This window comes from Coprinopsis cinerea (assembly GCF_000182895.1).
Source record: "Coprinopsis cinerea okayama7#130 chromosome 6 map unlocalized cont3.6, whole genome shotgun sequence".
NCBI lineage: Eukaryota > Fungi > Basidiomycota > Agaricomycetes > Agaricales > Psathyrellaceae > Coprinopsis > Coprinopsis cinerea.
This window is the reverse complement of record NW_003307539.1, coordinates 107,459-122,181: the sequence shown is the minus strand read 5'-3', so window position 1 is coordinate 122,181 and position 14,723 is coordinate 107,459. Positions and strand designations below refer to the sequence as shown.

Here is a 14,723-nt window from a genome sequence, read left to right as displayed (position 1 = left end):
ATGCGATGGTAATTGCAATAAAATTAGTTTGGTACTAATGCTACATGGTCTATCGAGATCTCGAGCGTCTATGTCAGGCCTGCGGATGCTGTCAATGAATGAACCAGTCAGGAATGAAGAAACCACATACTGTACTTGGGTCCTCCACCACCCTCGGGAACGGTCCATGTGATATCCTGGGTAGGAACCTTGATATCGCAGAGCTTGCAATGAATGCAGTTCTGCCAAACCTCGATGAAAACACGCTCCGGACAAAGAAAAAACAAAGCAGACCTGTGAGTTGATCACCAACTTCTTACCCTGCCAAGTACCCTCGTCACTCTCACCCTCGACATCCACATACTCGTAAACACCAGCGGGGCAAGCACGACCCAACAAACCAGCGTATTCGCCAACGTTGACTTTGACGTGGTTGACACGGGTTTCGCGCTCCTCCGCAACCTCTTCGGCCGAGAAGGCTTCGGCTTCAACGCCGCTCTTGACAGCGTTGACACCAGCGCCGACAGCGAGATTTTCGTTTTCAGCGAGCTCCTCGACGAATTTGCGGGTCTTGACGACTCGGAGGTGGACAGGTTGGTCTTCAGCATGGTTGGTACCGGTAAGAGCAACGCTGGTCATCAAGTCGGTGGACAGTGGTGGCTGGAAGGGCGGGTAGTCGATAGGCTTGTGCTTGCTAGCGGGTTCCGTATGCGACGAGTCCAAGGACGAAGTATTGTTCTAAGAATGGTTAGCCCTAGCTATGATGGAGAAACACAGGGGACTCACCTCATTCTTGGCATGACCCGAGTTGTCGTGCTTGAACGTGAATGGAACTCGTCCCTTGAAAATGAGCGAATCGAGTCCACCCCAAGCAATACCACCCCATAGACCGAGCCGAGTGTTGAACGCGGGTCGCATGTTGCGGACTTCATGCAAATCCTTGTACACCCAAGAATCGTTAAATGCCTTGTCGTAGCTGGACATATCGCTGGGCTTGGAATCGGCGTCTTCTTGCTGGACAGCTTCGAACGCGGATTCGGCAGCCAGCATACCGGTCTTCATGGCGTTGTGGGTTCCCTTGATTTTGGCAATGTTGACGACACCTGCTGAGCAACCGAGGAGGGCTCCACCGGGGAAGGAGAGTTTGGGAATGGATTGCAGACCACCTTCGTTGAGAACCCGGGCACCGTAGGCAAGTCGCTCGCCTCCTTCAAGAAGGGATCGCCAGTAAGGGTGGTGCTTCATGCGTTGGAGCTCTCGGTACGGGCTGAGATAAGGATTCTTGTAGTCGAGGCCAATGACGAGACCGAGAGTTACAAGTCCACCATCGGCATGGTACTCCCAAGCACCACCGTAGGTCTGATAATCCATGGGCCAGCCCACCATATGTCGAACCTTTCCGGGCTCGTGCTTGGAAGGATCAACCCTCCAGACTTCCTTCAAGCCGATACCGTACGTCTGCGGCTGAGCCTCCCTTCGCAGGTCGTACTTGCTGATGGCCTGCTTGGACAGAGAGCCGTGAGCTCCTTCGGAAAGGAGCGTGACCTTGGAGCGGAAGGCCATTCCAGGTTCGAAGGAAGATTTCATGCGGAAGTCCTTGGTCAACCCGACTTCGTTGGTCACAACACCCCGGACGCTGTGGACCTTGTTCCCCCAATGGTCGTACGAATCAGGCTCTTCGCTGTAGAGCAGTTGGGAGCCAGCGAAACCGGGGTAAATTTCGACGCCGTATTCGTTTTCAGCGATTCCGGCAAGCCAACGAGTGAATTGGGAGAGGGAAATGATGTAGTTCCCCTTGTTGCCCATCTGGGGAGGATGTGGGATTGGCAAGGCGCGGTTTTCGGTCATGAACAACATCTTGGAGGAGGTGGCCGGTTGTGTCAGGGGGTGGCCCTCCATCGTGGACCACTCGGGCAGGAGCTCATTGAGGGCACGGGGCTCGATGACTGCACCGGAAAGGATATGTGAACCTGACAAGGGAGAACTCAAGTCAGTTGCCGGTTGCTGTCTGGAACTACGAGGCAAGGATACCGATTTCTGAGCCCTTTTCGAGGACGACGACCCGGATTTCATTGCCCTTTTCTCGTTCCAGCTGCTTGAGTCGAATGGCAGCACTGAGGCCGGCCGGACCTCCGCCAACGATGCAGACGTCGACCTCGTCCTCTGCCCGCTCGAGACCCTTTGCTGTGAAGGGCTCGTTTGCTCGTCGCGGCGTTGAGGACAGACAGCGCTTGAGCAGCTGCCTTGAATTTATGTGGACGACCCGTGAGCGGAGCATTGAGGATAAAGTCCAAAAGTCAATTTCCTACAATTTCCTTGACTCTGGTTGGCCGGACATTCACGTGCTATGACGTCGCGTGACACTCATTGCCAATTTGCCGCCGGCGGACTTGGGTCCGACTTGCACTGGCAAAAAATTAGAATTCAGCCCGACTTTCTTTCTCCTAAACATATACAGTTATTTGCCTTGAACTACATCCATGGAATCATTATGGCCCTGCCGCCGACGTCCCACTGCCACCCCTCCAACAACAACTCGCAGCCCTTGTGCAACAAACTACCGACTTGCAGCAACAGCTCGCCCAGCTTAGTGACCAAATGAACACGAGGTTTGACCGGTGACCGTCTCGAGCGCAGGTTTGATGAGCTGCCACTTCGCATGGCGAACAACCGATCTGTCTTGCCCGACGCCCCTAAGTACGAGGTTCGTCGCGTGACTCGAGCCGGCAGACTAGTGCGTATACCCCAGATCCCGGGCATACCCATGTGTTTTCTGGCATTCAGTTCAAGTCCTGTCATTGACAGTCGCAGACAAGCCACTCCACATGAACTGTCCACATACTGAGCCAGGGTGCTATACGGTTACCTTGTACTGCTTTCTTATATTCCTGGCTATGGCGACACTCCTTGGTTCCTGCTCCCCCTGGCTTGGGCACACGGCGCAATGGTCGAACCCACTGTGCACAATACTTATGGCGCTCTCGTCATTGGCGTCTCTTTTGCCATATTCCTCTTTGGCGCCATCTCTCTCCAGGCTTACCGGTACTATTTCGCCTTTCCAAACGACCGGATCGGATTTCGCTATCTCGTCACAGTAATCTGGTTTGTTCTTTGACCCGCTCCTTGCTTCTTTCCTACAATTCCGATACATAATCCTAGGTTCCTAGAACTCGGACACACTGCTGGCATCACATATGAACTCTACACTGTTGCAGTCACCAGAAATGACACCGTACTGGCGTTCCCTGGCCTCGGGGTCGCGCTGCTCATTGGCGGACTTGTTACAATGCTTGTCCAAGTAGGTGCATATCGCCCGTGGCCTCGTGGGCTGTGTCTGACGCCCCTCCAGTGTTTCTTCGCTAGGCGGCTGTGGAAACTGCTTCCAAGACCATACAACCTCATAGGCCTCCTCTGCGTCGTTCTCGCAATTGTTCGTGCGATCGGAAGCACATTCCTCGCCACCAAAGCTATCACGTCGAAAGACGTCACCAGCTTCCAACTCAACTGGAACTGGCTCGTCACTGCCCTTCTATCCCTTGGTGCTTTCCTCGACCTCGCCATTGCTGCATCGATGTTATCCTTCCTTATGGTGCAACGAAACGACCGCCTGGGCCAGTGAGTTACTTCACCAATTAAATCGTCACTCACGTTACTCACTTACTGTGATACAACATTAGGTTTGGTCAGCTCATGGATCGCCTAGTGGCATATACGATTCGCACAGGCCTGTTCACCAGGTGGGAGCCCTGTTCGAAACCACTTTGCTATTTCTGACGTCCATCCAGCGTAACAGCTGTAGTTGTCCTCATCTGCGTAAGTGTCTGCCTATGACTTGTCGCCACCAAGCTCATTTCTCCCAGTTTCAAACAATGCCAGGAAATTGTGAGAACGCTTGGTTTCAGGTTTGGTTACACAAGCTGATTTGTTTTCATCGCCAGTCATATGGATAGCAACCTACGCCTTCCTCGCCAAACGTAAGCTTTCAGCTCCTTCCTTCTGGTCGCTCTTACGAGTATCCCGCAGTCTATTCCAATTCTCTCCTGGCAGCGTAAGTATTTCCTCTCTGCTTTCGTTCGAGCATCGGATTGACCCAAACCTCCTCGCCTTAAGATTGATGGAAAGACGACAACTACGAAACGCCGTCACCGAAGCCCCCGAACGTTTCCATCGTTCAAAACCACCGTCCATACGAACCACGGAATCACGAGCTCAATCCATCCAAGAGCGCAGAACTGGCACATTTGTACGCTCTTTCAATATAGTCTCCACAGGAAGCCCACTAATGACTCGCCTCCACACGGATAGTCTCTACGCCCATCCAGGCCTCCAATGTTCTCGTTCGAGATGCATTCACCTGTGTATCCGGACGACTCTCATATCCGGGGCTACTGGGAGGTACGTCCTCGTTCCCATTAAAGAGCTCCCGAGACGCTGATCCCGTTGCCTTCGTATCCCTCGACAGGAACTTCCAGGTACTCCAAGCTCACCACAAAGTCCCAGCAGGGCGTACTACGGGATCAACGAAAAGCCTCGACAATACTGAAGAAAGTATGAACACATATCAGTCCTTTCATGTTGTATTATAGAGCAGGCGGGTGCGTTTCCTCCTTTGGATGGCCTCCTCCCATTGTATGTACTATATATGTATCACTAGTCCTTCCAAATTCTGATCGCTTTCGAGTTTTGTTCTTTCGAGGTTCTCATCTCTCAAACCTCTTTGAGTAATTTCCCCATTCTAACCGTGGTCCGTGATATTCAACTGTGATCACCAGGCCTGTCAATGGCAGTTGATCGATTCCGCTTTGCCTTTTTCTCCCTTTACGTCTGCCCACAGGGTGATAACAAAGGAAACGCTGCAACAAAGAACTGAAGCCTACGATCGCCTCAAGCCGAGCCCGCTCCATTCAAGGGCGTTATTCCCAAGTCATACCCATATACCCTCCAGGTACGCAGACCGCAGTCACTTCAGATTTTGGCTGACCATTCGCGCTACCTCTAACCTCATCCAGCCCACGTTCGGGATGCACTCACAGGTACATGCAAAAGGCTCCCACAATCGGTCTTTTCGTCCCATCGTTCCCACTCAAGAACTCTCAAGGGTCTCTCCATTGCCCACTACTTTCAACGATGGTCCGTGATATTCGACGTCTGTGATCTGCAGCGGTGCCTTAGGTTGCTCGCTGTTGTTGGCAACTCAAGCTAGAAACCCGCTGAATTGATTCCGCTGCTCCCTTTATCTGTGTTTTCTGCTACGTTCGTGCGCACGAGCGTCGTTTTTAAGCTGGAGACTAGTCGGCAAACACTTCATTCCTATCCCTCTTACAATAGTCTATCCACCTTCAATGCTCAAATTCAATACTCAGCGTTCAAAGGGCTGCCATACTTCCTCAATCCTGCAAATAGCTGACCGATTTTAGAGACAAAGGACAATCGTCGGAGGGTCGATGATAGCCATCTCGAGCAGCGCTCTTGGACTTGGAGACGCCTATGGACGAATCGACTCCAGCCTTATCCTCTCGGCCTCAGGATCACCGCAAATCAAGGCACTATCACGATTCTTCACACCGCAGATCCGAAGTGGGTAGTCCACCGTGCTTAAACCCTCTTAAACCTCTCAACTCGCCATCCTTACATCGAGAAGATCTCGAAATAATGATGTTAAAACATCCAGAAAACACACAGGATTTGGATAATCATCTCGAACGGCGTGTGACCACTGACCTGTGTGGTATTTCGTGAATTTCCTGGGGCTAGAACTGAACTCCCGCGTATAAAATCCCCTCGATATCTTCGCTGTAAATCCCTAAATCATTCCAGGAGGAAGGACGCCCAAAACTAAATCGACAATGAAAGCCACATTCCTCTCCACCCTCGTTACATTCGCACTCGCCGTCTCAGTCCAAGGCGCCATCAACGACCCCTGCACTGCAAAAGGCCAACCAGGCATCTGTATCACCACTTCCGACTGCTCAGCCGGAGGCGGCACCTCTCATGTCGGTTTCTGCCCTAGAGACCCAGCGCACGTCCGTTGCTGCACAAAGAAGTGCAACAGGGACGTCGGTACCTGCCGCTTCACCAATACCTGCACTGTTCCGGGAAGTTATGTTTTGACCGGTATGAACACTCATTCTCCCTGGTGAGCATGAGGAACTGGAACTGACCCCGATGGGCTGTACTAGGCCTTTGCCCTGGACCTGCCAGCTTCCGATGCTGCATGCCCCCTCCCAGCTGGCTTCGCCGCGCTGAGGAGTTGGATTAATCAAGCTGTATGTGGATCAGTGCTGCTCACATATAGGGTCGAAGCTCAAATCCTTTCATCCAGCGCCGCACCTCTAACGATTTTACTTATTCCAATTTCCAAACCAACAAGTACTATTTCACTCTCATCTGTACGAGACCACTTTCTGCAGGCAAATGTTTGCCATACCGGACGCCTAATGCCATTCATGATCATAACGACCGGTTCTTCCATTTAGCTACCATTTGTATCATTCGGACGTCTTCCTTCTCGGAGCCTTGGTGGTGAGGGAGAGCAGCGCTGTATTCCTGATGAACCACATTTCGACGATTCAAACTGAGATACAGGCTCGAGAAGGTCTCTGAGGTTAAACCCTCCAGGATAATAATCTTGAGAAGCGCAATTTACGGGAGTGCATGGGAGGTCGTTTTGGACTATCTGGGCTGGAATAAGCCCTTCGACCTGCCTCGTCCCCAGTATAAGCCAGGCACCGAGTGCTCGAAACTTCTCAGCACCATGTGGTCAACTGCACGTCCCTCGCATGATATAGAGGGTGTTGGATAAACTGGAATATAAAAACCCCATTGCATACTTACCTCCCCGTCTGTTCACCACCATCCGCCTGCCCGCTGGCCAGCAAGTACTCCACACGCCAAATCCCCATGAAATCCAGTCTCGTCTCAAGTTTCGTCTCTCTCGCCCTTGTCCTCTCAGTGCAAGGCGCCATCAACGACCCTTGCACTGCAAACGGTCAACCAGGCATCTGCATCACCACTTCTGACTGCTCAGCGGGAGGCGGTACCTCCCACGTCGGATTCTGCCCCAGGGACCCAGCGCACGTTCGCTGCTGTACCAAGAAGTGCAACAGGAACATTGGTACCTGCCGATTCACCAATACCTGCACTATTCCTGGAAGCTATGTCTTGACTGGTTTGTCTTTCATTTTTCCTTGGTTTAGTGCATGACTTACTTATGACAATGTGCCGTAGGCCTCTGCCCTGGTCCATCTACTTTCCGATGCTGCATGCCCCCTCCAAACGAACTTCGCCGAGCCGAGGAATTTGCTTAGTCGAGGTAGGTCAATTACCCCTTGACCATTCATATTCATCCACCTCACTCCCCCGACGATTGGTCTAGGAAATCAATCATATTCCAAGCGGTCGTAAAGTGTACACGTACAATTGTAATAGCACTACTTCTCCGTCTATAAACCGTGATTCCGTTATCTATGAATGGGTTGACCATACTGAAGACCCACATGCTGCTCGTGATACGGTACGTATCCATTTGGAAACCTATATCCTCCCCCTCCTTCTGTTCGAGCAGTCGTCGCTTCTGAAACGGCCATAGGTGGTACAGAGTACCTCTGAGGCTGATATATGACCGGTACACCCCCGTCGCCCATTACAACGACCACCGGCTGGGGACCAGAGTGCCGAAGCGTGCTCCACTGCGCTGTTGCCGGAGGGGCAGTCGGAACGGAAGGAGCAGAACTTTGCGCATCCCAATTCCATGCAACAGCGGTGCGCGCTCCATCGGGCTCACGGGCAGGGTCAGCCGCGACGGAACGCCTCGGGGGATGAACATCGTCAAACTCATCCCTCAAGTCCAATGAGGCCCGATTCCCAGTCTGTGGGAGAGCCGTCGCATCCACATACGACGACGACGACGTCCTCTGACTCGCCGTATCGCTCTCGGAATGGTATCCGCTGGGGTAATATTGCGGATTCCTCCACACCAACAACGGCCGATGCTTGAGGTGCCTAGCGGAGTGCTTCCCAGTACCTGGATAATAGTCGACCGTAACGCGCTCGGGATCCATCCACGGCAATTCTCGAACCTTGTCGACAAACCGCTTGAATCTCGAGATGTACGTGCGTATGGATGGGTTCGAAGAGGAGGGTGTGGGTGGTCGCTGACCTAGGTAGTCGGGTGCCGGACGAGGATGGGCCATGACAGGCACAAGCTCAGACGGGGCTGGGGGATAAAGCTGTGGAGGGACGAGTGTTTCTTCATCGTCATCTCTATAGTATGTCGCTTCCTTTCCCTTCCAATGATATTTGGGATCATTAGCTTCTTGATACCCATAGTCAGAATCTAGAAGTGTTTCAGCCAACGACTCCCGCTCTGTCTGCCGCGAGGGTCTCCGGTCATGTTGTGTTATAGGGTACGGTGTAGATTGGGTGCGCGCTTCCTGGTAATCCGCTGGTGGCACCCTGGATCGGTTGAAGGAAATCGGATCGCTAAAGATTGACCCGCCATAGCCAGAATCACTGACTTGAGAAGGTTTCTGTCCTGTCGAATGGGTTCTGTCGGCATGGGGCTGTTCTAGGTTAGGGTGGGTATATCGCATATATCGTGAGGTATGAGCAGGGTCTCGTTCCTGCTGAACGACTGCAGCACCAGAGGTTGAGCGTGGCCGCCTATCATCGTCGATTGTCCACCGGGGTTGCTGGGCCATGGCAGGGGTCCCTGTAGTCATCCATGAACGCCTAGGAGATTCTGTTCGATACTGTGGTGAAGGATATAGAGGAGGCGCTACAGGATGCTGTCCACCATGGACAGCAGCCATTTTGATGATAATGGTTCGAGGTCAAGGCAGTCTGGCAGCTTCGATTCCGCTATCTCAGGCGTTTTGGTGATCCCGGATCATCGGGAGTCGCTCCAGTTCTTGAGCCCTGCCCGGTGGACTGATAGAGCAGTACGGCCACGAGTAAGCTCCACTTCGGCGAATGTACATACTTTTAGATAGACGCTCAGTTGGAATGAGCGCCTCTGCTATTAGATTCAAATCCAGGCGCGAGACCTCCACTTGACCTCCAGTAAACCTGACGATACGCAGTCGATAGGACTCTCAAATTCCAACGTCCATCCGAAAAAGCGACAAAGCAACCAGCGCAAAGCAATCCATTACGTTTACGGTTTGAATACAAATACAAAACCCAACGTGTCGTTTCAATAAGACGATAGGAAGAGCAACAATACCCAGCGCTGCTGGGGTGTACACACAAGCCGGCTGCATGGGGGTATTTCAAAGAAGAAACAATAGGAAGAATAACTTTGGTTGTAGGCACTCAATCATTCAGATTGATTCGAACTCGCCCATTGGGACCTGGCGTCGCATTATTGCCAGACCACTGTGAAGGTCCAGAATTGTAGTTCTGCGGGTACTGGCTGGGGGCGTTGTAGTCCTGGGTGTTGTAGTCATCGGCGGTTCCACTGTAATAGGCAAGCTCGCTCGGAGGTGCAGTCGAAGCGTTGAAAGCGGTCTGGCTAGGTGTAGGGTATGGAGCGACAGCCGGGTTCGAAGGGTATGCTGGTTGGTTGTAAGGTTGCGATTGGTAACCTCCAAACGAAGTCTGGGACATTGGTGGGGACTGAGGTTTTGGCGGGGGGAATGGGTCGATCTTTCCAGCAGGAGGCGGCGGGGCTATCCAGACTGAAGCAAACAATTCTTGGTCAATAAACCAGGAAGAGGTAAAGCTGGAATGAAACATACAGTTGTCTGAAACGTCGACATCCTTTCGATTCTTCCTCCGCTTCCAGAATGCAAAGCCTGCACCGAGAAGCAGGAGGAATAGGATAGCGCCAATGACACCACCAGCAATGGCACCAGTATTGGCGCCTCCAGACTGTGCTCCCACAGCCGATGTCTGCGCATCCTCCGCGGTACCAGACGCAAGGGACCCCGGAGCAGACGCAGTCACAGTGACCGTTTGTACAGGCTGAGTAGCAGCGGAGGCAGTCGCTGTAGCTGTCGTCGTTACTGTCGTGACCAGCGGCCTCTCGAGAGGTTCAACCATGAGGACATCCAGGAACAGTTGACCATCTGTGGCGAGGTTGGTGATAGTCAAGGTGTGCTCGCCTTCGGATAATGTTGGGGACTGGTAGAAGAGCTGGTTGTACTGGACGGTGAGTCCCGGGTCTCCTTCGAAGATGACTTCGTCCTCGTCGTCAATGGCATATGAAGACCTGGGAGATCTTCTGGCAATGCCACCAGCAATGGTTCCATAGACCGAGATCCCAGTTCCTGTAGGTCGTCTTTAACAAGGAAAGATAGCAGCCAGAAGCAAAGTGCGCACCGACAAAGTTTATGGTCGCTGTAGCACCATCGTCGACTGTCCATGTCGTGGTAGAGTTAAACTCGCGATCGCTGCCCGCCTGACCCCAAGTTCCAGTGTACGTGATGGCTGCATCACGATCGTCATAAATCAAAACACCCATCTGTAAAAAAACACGGAAATAAAAATAGAAAAGAGAAAGGGAAAGGATGAAGTCAAAAGAACGACACGTTGGGAATATAGGGAAGAGAGGGAAAGTCAAGTTGGAATGCCCGGAAGATTTTTGGAATGAGGAGACCTGGACCCAATTGATTCCGCTGCATCCCCATGGAGACCCCTTGGCCCATCCCCGCATACTTATTCACGCGTCGCGCACCTAGTAATTTCATCGCATTCTTAAGTATAATCTAAAGGTAATGATACAGACGGGTATAGATACAGGCAATCTTTAAAATGCATTAAATGCATGTGCGCGCTGCGCTCAGAAAAAACGAAATGGTGAGAGCGTCGCCTTCCATCATCGCAGGGCTGTTAGAACGGGTACGGCTGTCTCGAGTCTCTCGTCGGGTAGGCATTATAAGGCGTAATAGGGATACTTCGTATAGAGACAGGTCGACTGGGCAGGTCTAAAAAACAAATCAATCTCGATACCTTTCCAAGACTTTGAGCGACAACTTACAAGCACCGTTAAAAAGCATGGCCGAGGGTGGTCGCTGGCGCTTCCGTGTCCGCCTCAGAAACAGGAATAACCCTATCGCAACGAGAGCTAGTCCAGCCAGTCCACCAAGGACGCCGCCAACGATGGCAGCGGTGTTGGTTCCTGTACCAGCATTTTCTCCCTGTATCTGTCCTCCCTGCCCAGCTTGAGCGCCTGTTGGGTTTGCTGCTGAACCAGTTATTGTCTGTGTTACAGTGGTTGTCTGTCGGTTCCCGACCGTGACAACTTGCGGTTGCAAATCGTCCGCAAGCTCGACGAGGAAATAGTCTAGCCAAAGCTCTCCGTCCGTTCCGACTTTGGTGATCGTAAGTTCGTGAGTCGTGTTTGGAAGGACCGGGGAATTAAAAAAGCGCTGGTTGTACTGGACTCTGTCCATCGTGTCCGCTTCAAACAGAATTGGGGGGCCTCCATCGATGACATAGCTCGAGAGCGGGCCTCCTGTAGCGCTTGTGTTTCGACGAGGGATGGTTCCATGGACAGATACTCGGGTACCTGTATCTCCTGAGTAAACGTCTAAACTCGCCAGAAACAGGGACTTACCTGTAAAAGTGAAGACAGCAGTCTGTCCATCCACGTTGGTCCCTCTAGTCGTCGATCTGAATTCTGGAGGAATGCCACCCTGCACCCATTGCGACGAATACTGAACCGCGGGGTGTCGGTCGTCGAAAAGCAAATGAGACATGCTGCCAGCAGCCAATTGAATAAGATGCCCAAAAAAAACGAGTGACTGAAAGAAGGAAACAGGGAGAAACCGAGGCTAGGCGCAGCAGTGCAGCCACAGCCATGGGCCTTTTAACTTGTACCAACAACACCCAGTGATCACCCCTGTGACCAACCCAGTTACCCCGAAGGTGAGAAATACACCATCCGACGTCGTAAATCTGCTAAGAGTGGTGTTCATCAACCTCCTAGCACTCGTTAGGCTAAGATTCGCCTCAGCCGGATCGACCTGTGATTGCATGGCGGTGTACATGGCCTCGTCCATCTTGATATCGGTGCGCTACCGTATTTTAAGCCAGAGACTACGAGCAGAGAACAATCGAACTGACGAGTAAGAGTACTCCCGTTGTCCCGAAAAGTAAGGCAGCCAATAGGATGGTGGGACGAAGCGCTGAGGTTTCAACGTTACGAGTGTTCCATTAGAAGCTCCCATGTCACGAGCCTGGGTAATATCTGGGTTCCATGGTAGCGTGTAGCCCGTTATAGGCGCTGGGTTGCAGTTTGCCCCTCGTTTCTATGCGTAAGTGAGGGCTGTTTCTCTATTCATTATCGCATTCACTTCCCGAGTCATCAAGCCACCGATAGGCGTTTTGCTGGGCGAATTGGGCGCGACGGGAGTTTGAGATACATATTTGGCATAGTCCCGATGGGCCAATGAAGGCACACAGTTACCTGAGAGTGAATTCCGAGTTGACCGTGGTTTCGATTTGCCAGTCCGCCCAGAGTTCGTCGAGTCGGATGTCCAAAGCGTTCGCTGGGTGGTGGTGGCGTTGAATCGAGAGCCAGCGCGACCTGCGATCAAGGTCATAATCAGGGATCAAGCGCTTTTGATGGCGGCCCCGAAAGATTCGCGCGTTTGTCAATGTTACCGCCTTTGCAGCGAAGAACTGTGACATTAACTAGTCTCAGCAACCTCGAGATTGGACTCTCCCTAGTTCGACTTTCATGCTTTGCTCATACTCAACCTCCAGCTCATGGCCCCATACCACAGGCTCAGGGGTCAGGGAGAGGTTGCCAGCGGCTATGAATGATCGCTAGGGGACTTTGCCCAATTAGGCCCCCATCTGGTCAAACTGGAGTTCTCGCACGCGATCATGTTAGGTACCAGAAATGTATATGAATAACAGATTTACGTTCTACGAAGGGTCACAAGGCGGGTCACGGTATCCCAGTCGTATGCGCTGCTCCCGTTGCGAAAGTAGGAGAAGGTGCTCGAAGAAAAAACATTGAAGAGTTTGCTCAAAAGCGATCCTCTAGGTCGGCCTCCTGACAGCGGCTCACCATCGGGAGAGGTATCTAGCCCCTTGCCGAAATCGAGGGCGTCCGTCACATTCGAGAGGTGATCGAAGGCGGAGAGGTCCTTGAAAGGCGAGCCCTGGATGATTCGTTCGTACTCGACGTAATCATGGCAGAGAAAGACCTTGATGAAACCAACGTTCACAGTGTCGCCAACTGAAACGGATTCCGGGAAGGAGAACGTCAATGGGGGCCAGCCTGAGGATTGGTATCCAATCGGAAGGGATTTCTCTTTCTTGTTCAGAGTCGGTTCCACATCTTGATTTAGGGCGATCGGCGGGAGAAAGAGAGGCTCTATGAAGAGGAAAAAACGTTCAGAAATAAATCGAAAATGAAAGAGAACAGACATACCGATGCTGAGAGTGCTGAGGTTGAAGAAAAAGGCCGCAACATGAAGCGATAAACCCGAGCGACATGATACGGTCAACCCAAATTCTTCAGAACCGTCATAATCTATGGCCTCGCCCGGAATCAATTTTGTGCCCTTGACCGTTTTCATGTTGGTGCCTGGTGCCATGGGCTTCAACCTGTGAAGGTCGACCTGGATTGAATTCGCAATCTTGCCCTTGTTACCGCTCGTGCGATCGAGATGCCAGTAAAAGTCTGCTGCTGCTGTCATGACGCGGTAGACGGCTTGGTGGGTTGCCGGTGCTGGTGAGTGCAGGTGAATGGGTTGGGGGAGAAGAGCATGATGAAGCTCGAAGGTAGCGTGGTGTCGACCGTCCTCTCCCACATCGATGCGAATGATCATGTCCGCAGGCTCGCCATGAAGAACAGACACAATGGACCTCATGTCGTCAGCGGCTGCAAGACGAGCCACCTGTTGCTCAAGTTGGGAGCAAATTCCGGAATTTGGATCCGATGTGGCCAGGTAGACGCGGAATTTCGGCTTCGAAGCGATACGTGACTGTACTGCACAAACCGATTGCGCTGATGCTGTCAATTCGTTGAACTTGTCTGCATCGATGTCCAGGTCCGATGTGAAGGCGGTAGGGGAGTCGGAAACAATGGCGGTCTCTATAGGCATGCCATCTGCGAATATGTCGAATCGGTCACCTTTCGTTACGCCATCCGCCTCGCCAGCGCTGACTCTGACAAAGGGTCCAGAGGAGGTGACGAGATAAGACAGAGGGAGCAGCGTTTGAGGACGGCCTTGGAAGACAATATAGGAGCTGTTGGCGCCCTCACACTGTGGTCGTTGCCTGTCCCAACACATGAGATACGTAGATCTATCGCTCATTAACTGGAGCTTACCCCTCAAGAGGACCAAGTCCTCGAATAAGTTGTGCGTAAGTGAGCTTGGGTCCGTCGTCGAGCCTGAGGCGTTTGAGTAGCGCGCTGGTAAAGTGACCCGATTTGTTGGATTCCCTAGCAGTTTCGGTGGACCAACATGCCGAGAGGCGTACGTAGGATCCATTGAGACTGCCCTCGTTCGAGGCGGCTTTCTCAACGGCACCTTGGACAGCGACGTCTTCGTCCTGCCCCTCGGTCATCTTGTAACCATCACTTGGGTCAAGCATGACCCCTCTTTCCATGGGTGCGTTTTCGTCGTCCTCATCTGGACCTTCTCGCAAACCAGAGCCTGAATGACAGCAGTCGAAGATTACAGTCTGGAAAAGGAAGTATACAAGTCAGATGGACGAAAAGAAGAAAGGATAAATCTTTTGTAAATCTTACGATGTTGTTTCCTTTAGCTCGAGCAAGATTGACA

The 14,723-nt window shown here is 52.2% G+C and overlaps 8 protein-coding genes across 8 annotated transcripts; 3 read left to right on the top strand and 5 right to left on the bottom strand.

The window, feature by feature from the left end:
• Nucleotides 1-68: 68 nt before the first annotated feature.
• CC1G_11850 (oxidoreductase) lies at nt 69-2,257 on the bottom strand (the record flags this gene model as incomplete). The annotated part of the gene is made up of 4 exons (XM_001841270.2): nt 69-79; nt 300-717; nt 766-1,949; nt 2,011-2,257. 4 exons carry the CDS (start codon nt 2,255-2,257, stop codon nt 69-71), a joined length of 1,860 nt encoding a protein of 619 aa, XP_001841322.2.
• Nucleotides 2,258-2,923: 666 nt separating this feature from the next.
• On the top strand, nt 2,924-4,522 carry CC1G_11849 (hypothetical protein; the record flags this gene model as incomplete). Its single annotated transcript, XM_001841269.2, has 11 exons — nt 2,924-3,081; nt 3,139-3,277; nt 3,329-3,594; nt 3,657-3,716; nt 3,765-3,792; nt 3,840-3,861; nt 3,918-3,953; nt 4,003-4,027; nt 4,102-4,222; nt 4,285-4,374; nt 4,442-4,522. 11 exons carry the CDS (start codon nt 2,924-2,926, stop codon nt 4,520-4,522), a joined length of 1,026 nt encoding a protein of 341 aa, XP_001841321.2.
• Nucleotides 4,523-5,825: 1,303 nt separating this feature from the next.
• Nucleotides 5,826-6,238, top strand: CC1G_11848 (hypothetical protein; the record flags this gene model as incomplete). Its single annotated transcript, XM_001841268.1, has 2 exons — nt 5,826-6,093; nt 6,159-6,238. The coding sequence occupies 2 exons, from the start codon at nt 5,826-5,828 to the stop codon at nt 6,236-6,238; spliced, it is 348 nt and encodes a 115-aa protein (XP_001841320.1).
• Nucleotides 6,239-6,879: 641 nt separating this feature from the next.
• On the top strand, nt 6,880-7,286 carry CC1G_11847 (hypothetical protein; the record flags this gene model as incomplete). The annotated part of the gene is made up of 2 exons (XM_001841267.1): nt 6,880-7,147; nt 7,207-7,286. The coding sequence occupies 2 exons, from the start codon at nt 6,880-6,882 to the stop codon at nt 7,284-7,286; spliced, it is 348 nt and encodes a 115-aa protein (XP_001841319.1).
• Nucleotides 7,287-7,351: 65 nt separating this feature from the next.
• CC1G_11846 (hypothetical protein) lies at nt 7,352-8,789 on the bottom strand (the record flags this gene model as incomplete). Its single annotated transcript, XM_001841266.2, has 1 exon — nt 7,352-8,789. One exon carries the CDS (start codon nt 8,787-8,789, stop codon nt 7,440-7,442), a length of 1,350 nt encoding a protein of 449 aa, XP_001841318.1. The 3' UTR covers nt 7,352-7,439.
• Nucleotides 8,790-9,291: 502 nt separating this feature from the next.
• CC1G_15502 (hypothetical protein) lies at nt 9,292-10,441 on the bottom strand (the record flags this gene model as incomplete). The annotated part of the gene is made up of 3 exons (XM_002910915.1): nt 9,292-9,656; nt 9,717-10,247; nt 10,300-10,441. 3 exons carry the CDS (start codon nt 10,439-10,441, stop codon nt 9,292-9,294), a joined length of 1,038 nt encoding a protein of 345 aa, XP_002910961.1.
• Nucleotides 10,442-10,809: 368 nt separating this feature from the next.
• Nucleotides 10,810-12,149, bottom strand: CC1G_15501 (hypothetical protein; the record flags this gene model as incomplete). Its single annotated transcript, XM_002910914.1, has 5 exons — nt 10,810-10,904; nt 10,958-11,488; nt 11,537-11,723; nt 11,841-11,996; nt 12,042-12,149. 5 exons carry the CDS (start codon nt 12,147-12,149, stop codon nt 10,810-10,812), a joined length of 1,077 nt encoding a protein of 358 aa, XP_002910960.1.
• Nucleotides 12,150-12,845: 696 nt separating this feature from the next.
• Nucleotides 12,846-14,643, bottom strand: CC1G_15500 (hypothetical protein; the record flags this gene model as incomplete). The annotated part of the gene is made up of 3 exons (XM_002910913.1): nt 14,267-14,643; nt 13,364-14,214; nt 12,846-13,306 (listed from the first exon to the last, which is right to left on the bottom strand). The coding sequence occupies exons 1-3, from the start codon at nt 14,545-14,547 to the stop codon at nt 12,846-12,848; spliced, it is 1,593 nt and encodes a 530-aa protein (XP_002910959.1). The 5' UTR covers nt 14,548-14,643.
• Nucleotides 14,644-14,723: the final 80 nt, after the last annotated feature.